Consider the following 12934-nt stretch of genomic DNA (forward strand, 5'->3'; position numbering starts at 1 on the left):
TCTCTCTCTATCTCATTCTCTCTCTCAAATAAATAAATAAAATATTTAAAAAAAAAAGATTTTATTTATTCATTTGAGACACAGAGATATATATAGAGAGAGAGCATGAGCAGTGGGAAAAGCTGAGGGAGAGGGAGAAGCAGACTCCCCGCCGAGCCAGGAGCCAGATGTGGGGCTCGATCCCAAGACCCTGGGATCATGACCTGAGCCGAAGGCAGACGCTTAACCATCTGAGCCACCCAGGCGCCCCCTGACATTGACATTTTTGAACAGCACAGACCAATTGCCTTTTCTTCCCCCTTGTTTTGGTAACAGCTCTAGGGAGCTATAATTCAGGTACCATACCCTTCGATCATGGAGAGTTCAGCGGTTTTGAGTATATTCAGAGAGCTGTACGGCCGTGACCACAATCGATTTCAGAACATCCTCTTCACCCCAGAAAGAAACCCTGCACCCATTAACCGTCGTTCCCCTTCCCCCATCCCTAGACGACCCCTAATCTGCATTCTGGCTCTGTAGACTTGCCTATTCTGGACGTTTCATACAAAGGGAATCACACAGTGTAACTGGCTGCCATCGAGATTCATCCATGGTGTGACCTGCATCAGAACCTCATCCCTTCTTACGACTTTATTTATTCATCAGTTGATGGATATTGGGTTGTTTCCACTTTTTGGCTACTGTGAATAATGCTACTGTGAACATTCACGTACGAGTTTTTTGGGGTTTTGTTTGTTTTTTTTTTTTTGAGAAAGAGAGTGCACAGGCAGGGGGAGCAATAGGTAGAGGGAGAGGGAGAAGCAGGGGGCCCGATGCGGGACTCGATCCCAGGACCCTGGGAGCACGATCCGAGCCAAAGGCAGACGCTGAACCGACTGAGCCACCCAGGTGGCCCCATGTACGAGTTTTTATGTAACATATGTTTTCAACATTTGGGGTGTATAAGTAGGAGTGGAATTGCTGGGTCACATGGTAACTGACATTTCAAGCAACAATTGTATAGACGCACCATTTTGGATTCCCAGCAGCAGCGTATGAGGATCCCCATTTCTCTACATTCTTGCCAACACTTGTCATTGTCTTTTTGGCTATAGCCATCGGAGTGAGGCCGAAATGGTATCTCACTGTGGTCTTGACAGACCACTCTTTTCTTTTTTTTTTTGAGATTTTATTTTTAAGTTATCTCTACCCCCAACCTGGGGCTTGAACTCACAACCCCGAGATCGAGAGTCGCAGTTCCACTGACTGAGCCAGCCAGGTGCCCCCAGACCAGTCGTTTCTTGAAATGTCCTGCAGCGTGTGTTGTCTGTTCCTTCGCGGTTACATAAGGGCACATGTACATATCTGGCAAGAATTCTACCGAAGGGGTCTGTGTGTTTGCCCTGGAGGCACATCAGGGTGCCTTTCCCCTTTGTGACTCATTTGTGATCTCTGTGTATGTCCCGGTATTTTTCGTTCATGCAGTCTTTGCAGGTGGTGTGTCCTTCACATGCTCAGGCAAACTTGAAAACAGAAATGTCACTCCTTCTCTGACTTGCTCATCAAGACACATTTGCTGATTTTCCTTGGAGTCAGTTTGCATGAGCCAGAGGGTGACAGGGGTGAGATTGGGATGCAGGACGCCGCCCGGAGGTGGGTGTCCAGGCTTCTCTGCTGCAAGAAGAGGGATAATGAAATCCTGGCTTGAGTAATTTTGTCCCTTCCTCGGGGACAGCTGCGGGCCTCCCGAGTCTGTTCACCTGATTCTCCCTTGTTCTAACTTTTCATCCCGAACATTGTACAACCTGCACCAAGGGAGAAAGAATCTTGTAATGAACCCTACACCCAACACCCATGGCTTCTGTTTATCAACCTTCTGCCATTCCTGTTACATTTATCCCCTTGCCAAAAACGACATTTAACCTGCAATAATATCTTAAAGCCAATCCAAGACATATTAGTTAACCTGAGAATACTTTAGTCTGTATTTTTTTACTTATTTATTTTTAAGATTTTTATTTATTTATGTGACAGAGAGAGAGACAGCGAGAGAGGGAACACAAGCAATGGGGTGGGAGAGGGAGAAGCAGGCTTACCACCGAGCAGGGAGCCCGATGCGGGGCTCGATCCCAGCACCCTGGGATCATGACCCGAGCCGAAAGCAGATACCCAACGACTGAGACACCCAGGTGCCCCTTAGTCTTTCTTTAACAAACAACAAAAACATGACCACAAAACACGCGGCTCATGGCAATATTCTGTAGTGACTAACCCCAGTCCATTTTCTAGTTTTTCAACGGACTCGAAAGGTCTCCTGACAAAATTGCTTCCTTTGCATTGGGATCCAAACGAAGTTTACCCTGCATTTAACCAATGTGTCTGTTAAGGCACCCTTTAAAAAAAATATCTTTCCTTTAAGGGGTGCCAGGCTGGCTGAGTCGGTGGACCATGCGATTCTTGATCTCGGGTTGTGAGTTCGAGTCCCATGTTGGGCGTAGGGATGACTTTAAAAAAAATCTTTAAAAATAGGTATATCTTTATTTTTTTAAGAACAGTTTTAGATTTATAGAAAAACTGAGAGGATGGTACAGAATCCCCTCATACCTTGCAGCCAGATTCCCCTGTTGGGAACGTCCTACATTCTTATAGCACATTTGTTGTGTGAATGAACCAGTATTGATAGATTATTAGTAGCTCAGAGTCCATGCTTTCTTTCGATGTCCTTGGTTTTTACCCCACATCCTTTTGTGTCCGAGGATCGCATCCAGGACAGCACACTGGATCTAGCTGTCCTCGAGCTGGGACGTCTCTTGGCCTCTCCTTGGTGGAGGCCACCTGGGCAGTTTGCAGGAGCCCCGGTCAAGGATTCTGCAAGACACCCGTCAGCTCTGTTGGGTCTGAGGTTTTTCTCGTGTGGGTTTGAGTGGAAGACACATCAAGGGCACAGACTCTCGGCCTGATTCAAGTGGCCTTAGTTTGAAGGGCTCTTTCCCTCTCACTGCTTCTTGTGTCCCCTGTGGCTTCTGTGGTGGGCAAGCCGGGCCCTCATCCTGAGGTGAGTCTGCGTCCGCACTGGGCAGGTGCAGCGCTCCGGGCTCCGGGCTGCGGTATAACCCCTGTAGGAGTGGCTCGGGGCTGCCTGAACAGGGCCACACTGTGCAGCTCCAACAGTAGGAATTTACTAGAAATCCGAGACCACAGTGTTGGCAGGGTCATTTCTGCCGAGGCCTCTCTCCTTGATGTGCACACGTGTTGTGTGTCTCTCTGTGTGTCTGTGTCCTGATCTCCTCTTCTTATAAGGACATGGGTCCCATTGGGTTAGGGCCCACCCTAGTGACCTGGTTTTACCTTCCTTACCTCTCTGAAGACCCTGTCGTTAACTCCAGTCACGTTCTGGGGTCCTGGGGATTCAGGCTTCAAGGTAGGGGTTTAGGGAGAACACAGTTCATCCCCCTCAGGGCTCCCGTGTCTTCGCCCGGTGAAATGGGCCAAGGTGTCCTACATCTTGGGAGCAGTAGCTAAAGCAACAGTGTGTCCACAGGGCAGAGAGCGAGCTTGCCCAAGCGTGGTTAAAAGGCCAAGGGTGGGCCCTTCTCTGCTTTCAGCCTCTCCTGCCCTGGGCCAGTTTTCAGGAAGGGCCTGTTCTTCCTTCTGAGCAATGCCCGTCCCGCGTGGGCACGAGGATTTCCCCAGGATGGCGGGTGTGCATGCACCTACCTGGAGACCTGCGTGATTAGGTGCTGTGACAAGCATCCTTAGCAGCTCCGATGCCTGGGCCCCCAGTGCGTGCCCACCCCGTGCGGAGGCCTTTCCAGGTTGCAGCGTCCAATCCTGTCTTGGCCCCATTTGACAGCTGACAAAACCGAGGCACAGAGAGTTTCAGCGGCGTGAGCACTGGTGCCTCTTCCTTCCAAAATAGCTGCTTCCTCACACCCTTTTTGGGGGAGCTGGTACCATCTCAAAGGCCCAAAAGCCTCTTCTAGAAAAGCCTAGGGCCCTTCTTTTTTCCTCCATTTGAACAAAGTGTAAAAACTGCTGCCCAATTCCAGACCAACATGTACGGGTCGTACATCCATTATGCAACAGGATGAGCAGAACAGGGCATATCTGCAAAGTGGAATGCTATATGGCCATAAAAAGGAATGAACTCCTGATTCCTGGTACGACATAGGAAATGTCATTGTGAGAGAACGAAGCCAGACATGAAAGGTCACGTGTCATATGATTCCGTTTGTGTGGAAAGTCTAGGAAAGGCAAATCCATAGAGACAGATTAGTGGTTGCCTACATTGGGGTGGAGGGATGCGGGGTTTCTTTGGAGGCGATGACCATGTTCTAAAATTAGATTATGGTGATGGTTGTATAACTTTGTAACCTCGTGACTATTCCAAAGACCACCCAACTGGACACTTTGAAGACATGAACTTAATGGTGTGTAAATCATATGCCAGTAAAGCTCTTTTTTAAAAAGGAGCCTTTTTTTTGGTTTTTGTTTTTTAGAAAGAGAGGGGAGTGGACAGAGGGTGAGGGAGAAGGAGAGAATCCCAAGCTGAGTCCCCTCTGAGCACAGAGCCCAACCCTGGGCTCAGTCACGTAACCCTGAGATCATGATGTGAGTCAAAACCAAGAGTTGGATGCTTAACCAACTGCGCCACCCAGGCACCCCTAAAAATGGAGTTTTAATTAGACCATTACCAATGGGCCTTCTACCCCGGGGGAAGAAGCATCGCACCACCTCCTCCACTGACAAGAGGGGCAGCCGCCCTCTCTTTTTTGTGACACGTATGCTTCCTTCTGGTGTTCTCCACACAGTCTTTTCATTTGTGTATGTATGTGTTTTTTTGTTTTTTGTTTTTATTTTTTTTTAAGGAGACTCCACACCCAATGTGGGGCTTGAACTAAGGACCCTGAGATCAAGAGTCACATGTTCCACTGACTGAGCCAGCCAGGTGCCCTATTTTTTGGTTTTTGGTTTTTTTAATCACAGCTCTTCTTTTTTTTTTTTTTTTTTTACCCTTCCATTGTAAAATAGCTTTATGGAGGTATAAGTCAAGTACCATACAATTCATCCCCCTAAAGTGTGCCGTTCAACCCTCGTTAGTCTGTTCACAGAGTTGTGCACTCATCACCACAGTCGTGGTAGGATGTTTCGTCATTTCTAGGAAAATCGTGTACCTTTTAGCTATCACAGCCCCTGGCAACCGCCCATCTACTTTCCGTCCCTATGGCTTTGCCTCTCTTGGACATTTCATGCAAACAGAATCATTTGCTATGTGGCCTCTTGCGTCTGGCTTCGTTCCCCGAGTGTCACGTTTTCAAGGTTTGCTGACGTGGAAGCATGCATCAGTACTTCCATTTTATGGCCAAATAATATCCCGTTGTCTGGATAGACCAGGCTTTGTTCGTCCATCCATCAGCTGATGGCCACACGGTCTTTGCGTGTACAAACCCCGTTAGGGCAATGACCTCAGGATAAAAGGATGATTCCTTGCAGGATATGTTGGGGTCAATGCTCTGTGAGAATATGGGATGTCAGTAGGGATTGTGATCACTTACCGGGTGCTCAAGGCACCTCACGTGAATAGCGCACTTACTGCTCGGAAAACCAGATGGGGTGGTACAAGGGCATGTATCTCTTAGCTGGAGCTCTGCTGTGTATGGTACGTGTGTATCTGTGTATCACATACACGGCTGCGTAGCTAGCAGTAAGAGGCAGATCTGAGATTTGAACCCAGGCGCTTAGACTCCCAGCCGCACGCACTCTCAGCCAAGACACAGAACGGACATGGAGGTTATTCGAGTCCTCTCTCTCCCGGTTGCTGATTCAACCCTGCCTCTTTTACCCCTGTCCTGGGGCAGCGATCCACCCACGAAGTCTGATTCCAAATGCCGTAGCCACTTCACTCCGAGGCACTTCTTGCCCACATGTGAGTCAAAGGGCACTAGTCCAGGGCTCCACTCGGCACTCCTGTTTGCTGTAATAGTGCAGGTGGGTACAACCGAGGTGCCCATGGGGAGGGATTGCTTAAACCGCTTTATGGAGAATGAGGCAGCTCTGTCCAGGCTGAGGTTGAGTAATCACCAAGACAGAGTGGCACGGGAGAAAAACTGCAAAACCGTGCACATTCGCTGCTGCTGGTGGGAAGAACATTTGTCTGCCATCGCTCACTGGGTGGCTCTAAGGGAGGCCACAGAAGCGACTGATAACAGCACATGCCTCCGGACGGAGGTTTGCATCACGGGGAGTGAAGTGGGAGGCTTACTTTTCACTGAGTTCCCATTTGCAGCTTTGAGTTTTATACCATGTGTGCAGAGTATTACTTACTCCAGAAAAATAGGTGAACGAGGCTGCACCTCCTATTCGTATTCCTCCGGAATCACCCGGAGAGCTCACGAAGCCCTCCGACGGCCCGGGTCCTTACAGCCGGGTGGGGCGTGGGGTTCTAGCATTTCCTCGTGCCCAGGACATGGGATACAGCTCACATGTGAGAACCACCATCACCCTCGTCCTCGTCCCTCGAGGCAGCACCCACACTCCAGGCGAAATGGGTTGGGGGGCGGAAACTCCCACTGTTTAAAAATGAGAAATCAGGCAGAGAAAAGCAGAGACCTTCACCTTGTCGTGAGCAGCAGGGCTCTAGGAGAAATCAGAAGTGGAGTGAAGCCGCTTTGTGGGGACCTCCCTTCTCCCATAGGTGTGCCGCTCGGCCTGTGGAGGAGGAGGCTTGACCAGACTTCCCCCAGCTCCTGGCCGACCAGGCTCATGACAGCGCCCAGGCTACCCGGCTCTGTTTCCCGTTGACGTGTATACCACCGGGCCTGGCTGGACGAGGAGAAGGGGGCGTTGTCCAAGTCAGCATAGTGACCATTCTCTTCTTCCTGCAGTTCCTGACCAGGCTGACGGAGAGGTTCGTGCTGGGGGTGGATATGTTTGTCGAAACGTTGTGGAAAGTTTGGATGGAGCTCTTGGATGTTCTTGGACTTGATGGTACGTGTGTGGAGGGGGGGGCATTCATTTAAGGTGCTCTTTTATTCTAGTGGTTCTCAAGGTGTGGATGCAATATCTGCAGTGGGTGGCACAGGGGACCCCTTGGAGGGGGGCAGGGGGACACAAATGAACATTTTTTCTTGTAATAGTTGCATAAAGAAATGGCCCATCCAAACTGAGATTCACAGATGCTGTTTAGGGTAAGGTACGGGTGGGTGGTGCTGACTCGTCTGCCCCCGGCAAAGCCGCACGGACCAGAGGTGAAGCCTCTGGGTTGTTGGGATCCATCAGACTAGACAGTTATTTAGGCAGAAAGGGATTTCATACAGAGCTTGGGGCACTCACAGAGTTATCAGAAGGACAGAAGAAGCGGTGTGTGGCCCCCAGAACACTGCCGAACTGGCCTGTGAGGGGAGTTGCTGCTCAGCCCTAGGAATCAGGAGGCTGCCTCTGGGACGGTTGAATTGAAGGTCACGGGCCCTGGGCCAGGCTGCCACCTCTTTTGCCAGGAAGTCTCCAGTAGCCTGTGTTGAGGTCCCCAAGACCAGCCCCAGGTTCGGTGAGGCACTAGGAAGACCCAGGACTCAGCATTATGGTCATGCTCATGGCTGTGACTTATTAGAGCGCAAGGACACAAAGCACCATGAGCAAGGGGGACAGGACGCTCTAATTCCTCCAGCAACAATTTGAGACGACAGGTGTAAAGTGTCGTCTACCAGGGAAGCCCGTTAGAGACCCAGTGCCCGGGGTGTTTCTTAGGGCTGGTCACCTAGGCACTTTCCGCCTGGCACCGACCAAAACTCCTGACTGCCCGCAGGAAAGCAGGCGGTCAGCATAAACCACGTGATTCGTACAAACAGTCCAGGCACAGTCCCTTATGAGGGAATGGAGGGAAGTCCCCTCCATACATGTGTTTTTTCCACACCACCAAGCAATAAACTCCATCCTCCGTGGACACTGACCAGGCGTCCCAGAAATTTAACTGAATTCTGACCCTGTCTATCTGGATAGTGTCAGAGCGAACCCACAGGGCAAGGGCTCCCCCCACAAGACTGCCCCTTCCTCTCTAGATGCCAGTTGCAAGTCCACCTGTGCTTCTGACCGACCGGCTCTAGATCGAAGGTTGCCACGCGCCCCTGCCTGGCTTTGACTGATTTGCTAGAGCGGCTCACAGAACTCTAGAAACCCATTTCCTTAACTAGGTTACCAGTTTGTTATAGATGGATGTAACCCAGGAACAGCCAGATGGAAGAGATATGCAGCGCGAGGTCCGTGGGAAGGGCCAGGGAGCCTTAATGTTCTCTGAGCTCCCCGACCTGGAACCTCCCCAAACCCCGTCCTGTCGGGGTCTTTATGGAGGCTCCGTGACAGAGGCATGATTGACCAAGTCCTTGGCTGTCGGTGATTGACTCAACCTTTAGTCGCTCTCCCCTCCCTGGAGGTCAGGGAATGGGACAGAAATCCCAGCCCCCTCCTCACAGTTGGTTCTCCCAGCACCCAGCCCCCCTCCTTAGGGCCTTTCCAAAAGTCACCGCCTTGGAACGTGCTCAGGTGTGGCTCAAAGGGGCTTGTTCTGAATTATCAAGATACCGTTATCGCTCTCGTCCCTTAGAAAACTCCAAAGGATTTAGCTGCTTTGTGCCAGGCATAGGGACAAAGACCAAATATATATACTTCTTATTACAAATCACCATATCACACTCCAGAAATCCAAGTTCCCAGATGCCAGCCAAGGGCCCATCTTACCTGTACACCTTTCTAGAGAGCAGCCTCAGGCCCGCTGTGTTAACCCTTCCTGCACACCTCCTAACTCAGCGTCCTCTCTTGGCCCCTGTGGTTCCTTCTCAACCGATAGCCAGGGTGTTTTTTGTTTTTATTACAACTTTTGCTGCATAGAGTGATTTAAAAAAAAAACAAAAAACCTTAGGTCAAGTCATTCACCTTCAGACTGCCCAGTGACCCCTGTCGCACTTGGAATCGACACAGAGCTCCCACCGAGGACAGTCAGCACTGAGGATCTGCCCAGCCCCCTACCCAGTCCCCCGCCTCCATCCTGCTCTTGGACACAGCTTTGGTTCCGTTAGGTGTCCCCTGCCAGGAGCAGTCCCTCAGCCCTTTGCCTGCTGAGTCTTTCCCATCCTCTGCTCTCTGGCACATGACACCTCCTCCAAGGGGCCCATCCTGACTAACCCATGTACAGGGACCCCATCTGTCCTCACACCCACCATCCCTCACCAGCCGTGATGTCCCGTGTGCATGCACGCGTGCGCATGTGTGTGTTTACTGCTCATCTCCCTTCTGGAATCTCTGCTCCTGTGAGTGGGGTTTTGCCCATCTCCTCCAGACTGCCCCCTCTGCCTTACTCTGCCCCTGGTGCACAGGGGCCCATCGCTCATAAAAGTTGGAGGACTGTTGGTCCCACTACTTCGCTGCTGGTGTGAGTTCACTTGTGTCCCCCCAGAAGCACCCCAGAAGCCCCATATCTGTGAACATGAGCTTATTTGGGAATAGTCTTTGCAGATATGATCAAGTTAAGATGAGGTCATCCTGGTGGGTCCTACGGCCAATGTTCTTGTATGAGGAGGGAAATTTGGACACAGAGACAGAAATACCCAGAGAAGAGACGGCCCTGGCAGAGACCAGAGAGCTGCGGCCACAAGCCCAGGACGCCTGGAGCCCCCAGGAGCTGGAAGGGGCAGGAGGGACCCCTGTGGAGTGCTCAGGGAGAGCAGCCCCGCCCACACCTTGATTTCGGAATTCTGGCCCCCAGCCGGCAAGACAGTGCATTCCTATTGCTTTAAGCCACCTCATCTAGTCATTTGTTACAGCGGCTGTGGGAAACCCTGGCCACGTGCAGGGTCTCTGGGAGCCCTCCTGCTTGCCTTTGGCACTCCCACCTGACGGACTGGAGACTGGCCCCATAGGTGGGGCTCCCTGGTTCACACCCGCTGTCGTCCCCCCTCAGCCCCTGGGAACCTGACTCCAGCCTTGAATCACCGAGTTCAACCTGTGAGAGACCTTAGACCAGCTCAGGGCACCTCACCGCTCAGGCAAAGAATCCGCGGCAGCGGGACGGCCCTTTGAGAGGATGCTGTGCCACCTGCAGCCTCCTGGGGCTGCTGGGGACCCCTCCCGGGAGTCAGGCTGAGTCAACACACAGCACAGATACAGCAACTGCGTGCAACCTGCTCGGCCTCCGTATTCACCACCTGCCCAGATTCCATCCCCGACTGACGCGCCCTGCAGAAGCGAGCCTGATTGCAAAAAGTTGCACGCAGCTTGGAACGGAAAGCTAGAGTAGCGACAGCCTCCTGATTACACGGGACAGGATCAGAACAGCATCATTCCACAGAGGCCCCACGTGCTTGTGTTCACGGCCAGGGTCGCTGGACATCCCAGAGGTGAAAGAACTCCCTTCCACGTCATGTTTTCCCCTCGTAGTTGGTGCATCAGCTTCAAAGCATCCAAAGGCCTTTGGAATTTGCATCTTAGGCTTAGAAGTTTGAGTGTGCAAAAGACAGGAAACTGTATCCCAAAGTTGGATACAGTTGGTGCAAAATGTTTCCATGAGTACAATCCTCTAACTTCCGACTCCAGAAGTTTTCAGGGTCCTGGAGCCTCCTGAGCCAGAGCGGTCCAATGGAAATAGAATGCCAGATGGTATTACACGTTCCAGTTTCCATTAGAAGAGTAAAAAGACATTAACTTAATAAGGTGTTTTAGTTGACCCAATAGGTTCAAAATATTGTCATCTCAACTTTTGATCAGTACAAAAAATTATTAAGGTATCTTACATTTTGGGGGGTATTAAGCCGTCGAAAGCCAACCTGTATTTGACACAGCACATCTCCGTTCCATCTCGCCACATCTCAAGCGCTCCGTGGCCACACGTGGCCAGTAGCTACCATAATGGACACCATGGCGTTAGCCCCACTCTAGATCTGCTGGCTCAAGCCACTGTTCTGGGAAGTGGAGCCCTTGTCCAGGAGTCGGAAGGATGGATTTAAGTCTCATGCCTTCGTCAAGTTGTTTGCTTTCTCTGAAGGCTTGGAAGCCACTTCCCACACATGCTGTGACCACGCATCAGGATAGTGCAGGTAGTGGGTGGCTCCAAGCGCCAGACTCCCTGCATCGCAATCCCAGCCCCGCCCCGCTCTAGCTGTGGGACTTAGGGCAAGTCACGCTCTGCACCCGAGTCCCCACGTGGGAAATGCCACGTATCCTCAGCACGTCGTGAGGACCAGATGACAATCAGTGCAGAGCCGTTAGAACAGTGCCTGGCCCGCGGTAAAGGCCTCGTGAACACTCCATGGCTTACGAAGGGGCTGTGCTCCAAAAAATACGTCACCGTGCGCTTCTGGGACTCACGCAATCCCTATTCTCTACGCTGAGGGCCGCCTGTGCCCGGCTTCGCTCAGAGCCAGCTCTCCCTGGGCTCTGGATCGGGTGGGCCCCTAATCCAGTATGACCGGCGACCTCACCGAGGTCATGCGAAGATGAAGGTAGAGATTGGGGGATGCTTCCATGAGTCAAGAAGGCCGGGGATGGCCCGCATACCCCGGAAGCCGGGGAGAGGCCTGGGATGGATTCTTCCTCACGGCCTCAGAAGGCACCGCCTGTCGACACCTTGACCTCACACTCGTGGCCTCCATGCTGTATGAGAATATGATCCTCTTGTCTAAGCCACTCAGCCAGTGGTTCTTCACTGTGGCAGGCCCAGGAAGCAGATACAGGCAGGACATCTAGAGCTGCTCATGTCCTATTTAGGACTTTTAGGGCCTCCGCGGGAGGCAGGGTGCTCCTTACGAGCCTCGCTGGAGAGAAGTGCAGTTTTTATTAGAGTCGCTGTACCTGTGTTAACCATTCTCTGCCCCAGTCTGGTATTCCCCCTGGGGGTCCTTGGGCCCACTGGTCACCGAACTTGGCCCCTTGATAACCTGATAGTACATGCTATGTGGCTTTGGATGTAAGAGGCTAGTCTGGCGGTTCTCAAAGTATGCTCTGAGGAGCCCTGGGGGGGGGGGTTCCCTGAGGCCCCTCAGGGAATACCGTGAGGTTAGGCATTCAAGGAGTGCTTCCATAGTTTTTTACATCGATTCCACGTCGATAATATGTTGAATACGTTGGGCTAAGTATCTTCACATTAATTTTTACCTGTTCCTTTTTTGCCCTTTTTAATGTGGCCACTAGAAATATTTAAATTACATCTGTGGCCTACCTTTGTGGCTGGCATCCTGTTTCTGTGGATTCAAAACCAGATCTGAGGATCCAGCCCTCCTCTCTCAAAGCGGATATTACAGAGATTTGTAAAAACGCAAAACAACTCCACTGTTTTCATTGTGGGGGGTTTTGGGGTTTTGTTTTGGAAAGCAATTATTTTTCATGAAAAATATATTGTGTTAACCTATAATGGGTTCACTGTTATTTTTAAACAAATTGATAATAATATTTAAAAACAAATTTATTCCTTTTGCTTAATTTTTCTGTAAATCTAAAACTCTGAAAAATTAAGGCCATTTAATAAAAAAAATTTTTTAAGAAAAAATTAGCCTTAAAATATGAGGTATATCTAAGTACAAAATCATGATGAAGTTCTATTTTATTTTACTTTATTTTATTATTTTTTTTAAAGATTTTATTTATTTGACAGAGAGCAGGAGAACATAGGCAAGGGGAGCGACAGAGGGAGAGGGCGAAGCAAGCTCCTTGCCAAGCAGGGAGTCCAAAATAGGGCTCGATCCCAGGACTCTGGGATCATGACCTGAGCCCAAGGCAGTCGCTTAGCCATCCAGGCACCCCTATTTTATTTTTTTAAGTAGGCTCCATGCCCAGTGTGGAGCCCAACATGAGGCTTGAACTCAATGACCCTGAGATCAAGATCTGAGTTGAGATCAAGAGTCAGAGGCTTAACTGACTGAGCCACCTAGACACCCCCAATGAAATTCTTTTTTAAATTAAGAATTTATTT

The 12934-nt window shown here is 50.6% G+C and overlaps 1 protein-coding gene across 2 annotated transcripts in view; it reads left to right on the top strand.

The window, feature by feature from the left end:
- The window catches only part of BRI3BP (BRI3 binding protein), a 27102-nt gene that overhangs the window by 4815 nt on the left and 9353 nt on the right, over positions 1-12934 (top strand). For both annotated transcript variants that reach the window (XM_081802402.1, XM_081802403.1), the window contains exon 2: positions 6864-6966. In XM_081802402.1, the coding sequence (XP_081658528.1) occupies positions 6864-6966 (103 nt within the window). The remainder of the gene's footprint in view (positions 1-6863; positions 6967-12934) is intronic.

The sequence above is a fragment of the Leptonychotes weddellii genome, chromosome 13 (genome assembly GCF_054177405.1).
Source record: "Leptonychotes weddellii isolate Sample4059 chromosome 13, ASM5417740v2, whole genome shotgun sequence".
Lineage (NCBI taxonomy): Eukaryota > Metazoa > Chordata > Mammalia > Carnivora > Phocidae > Leptonychotes > Leptonychotes weddellii.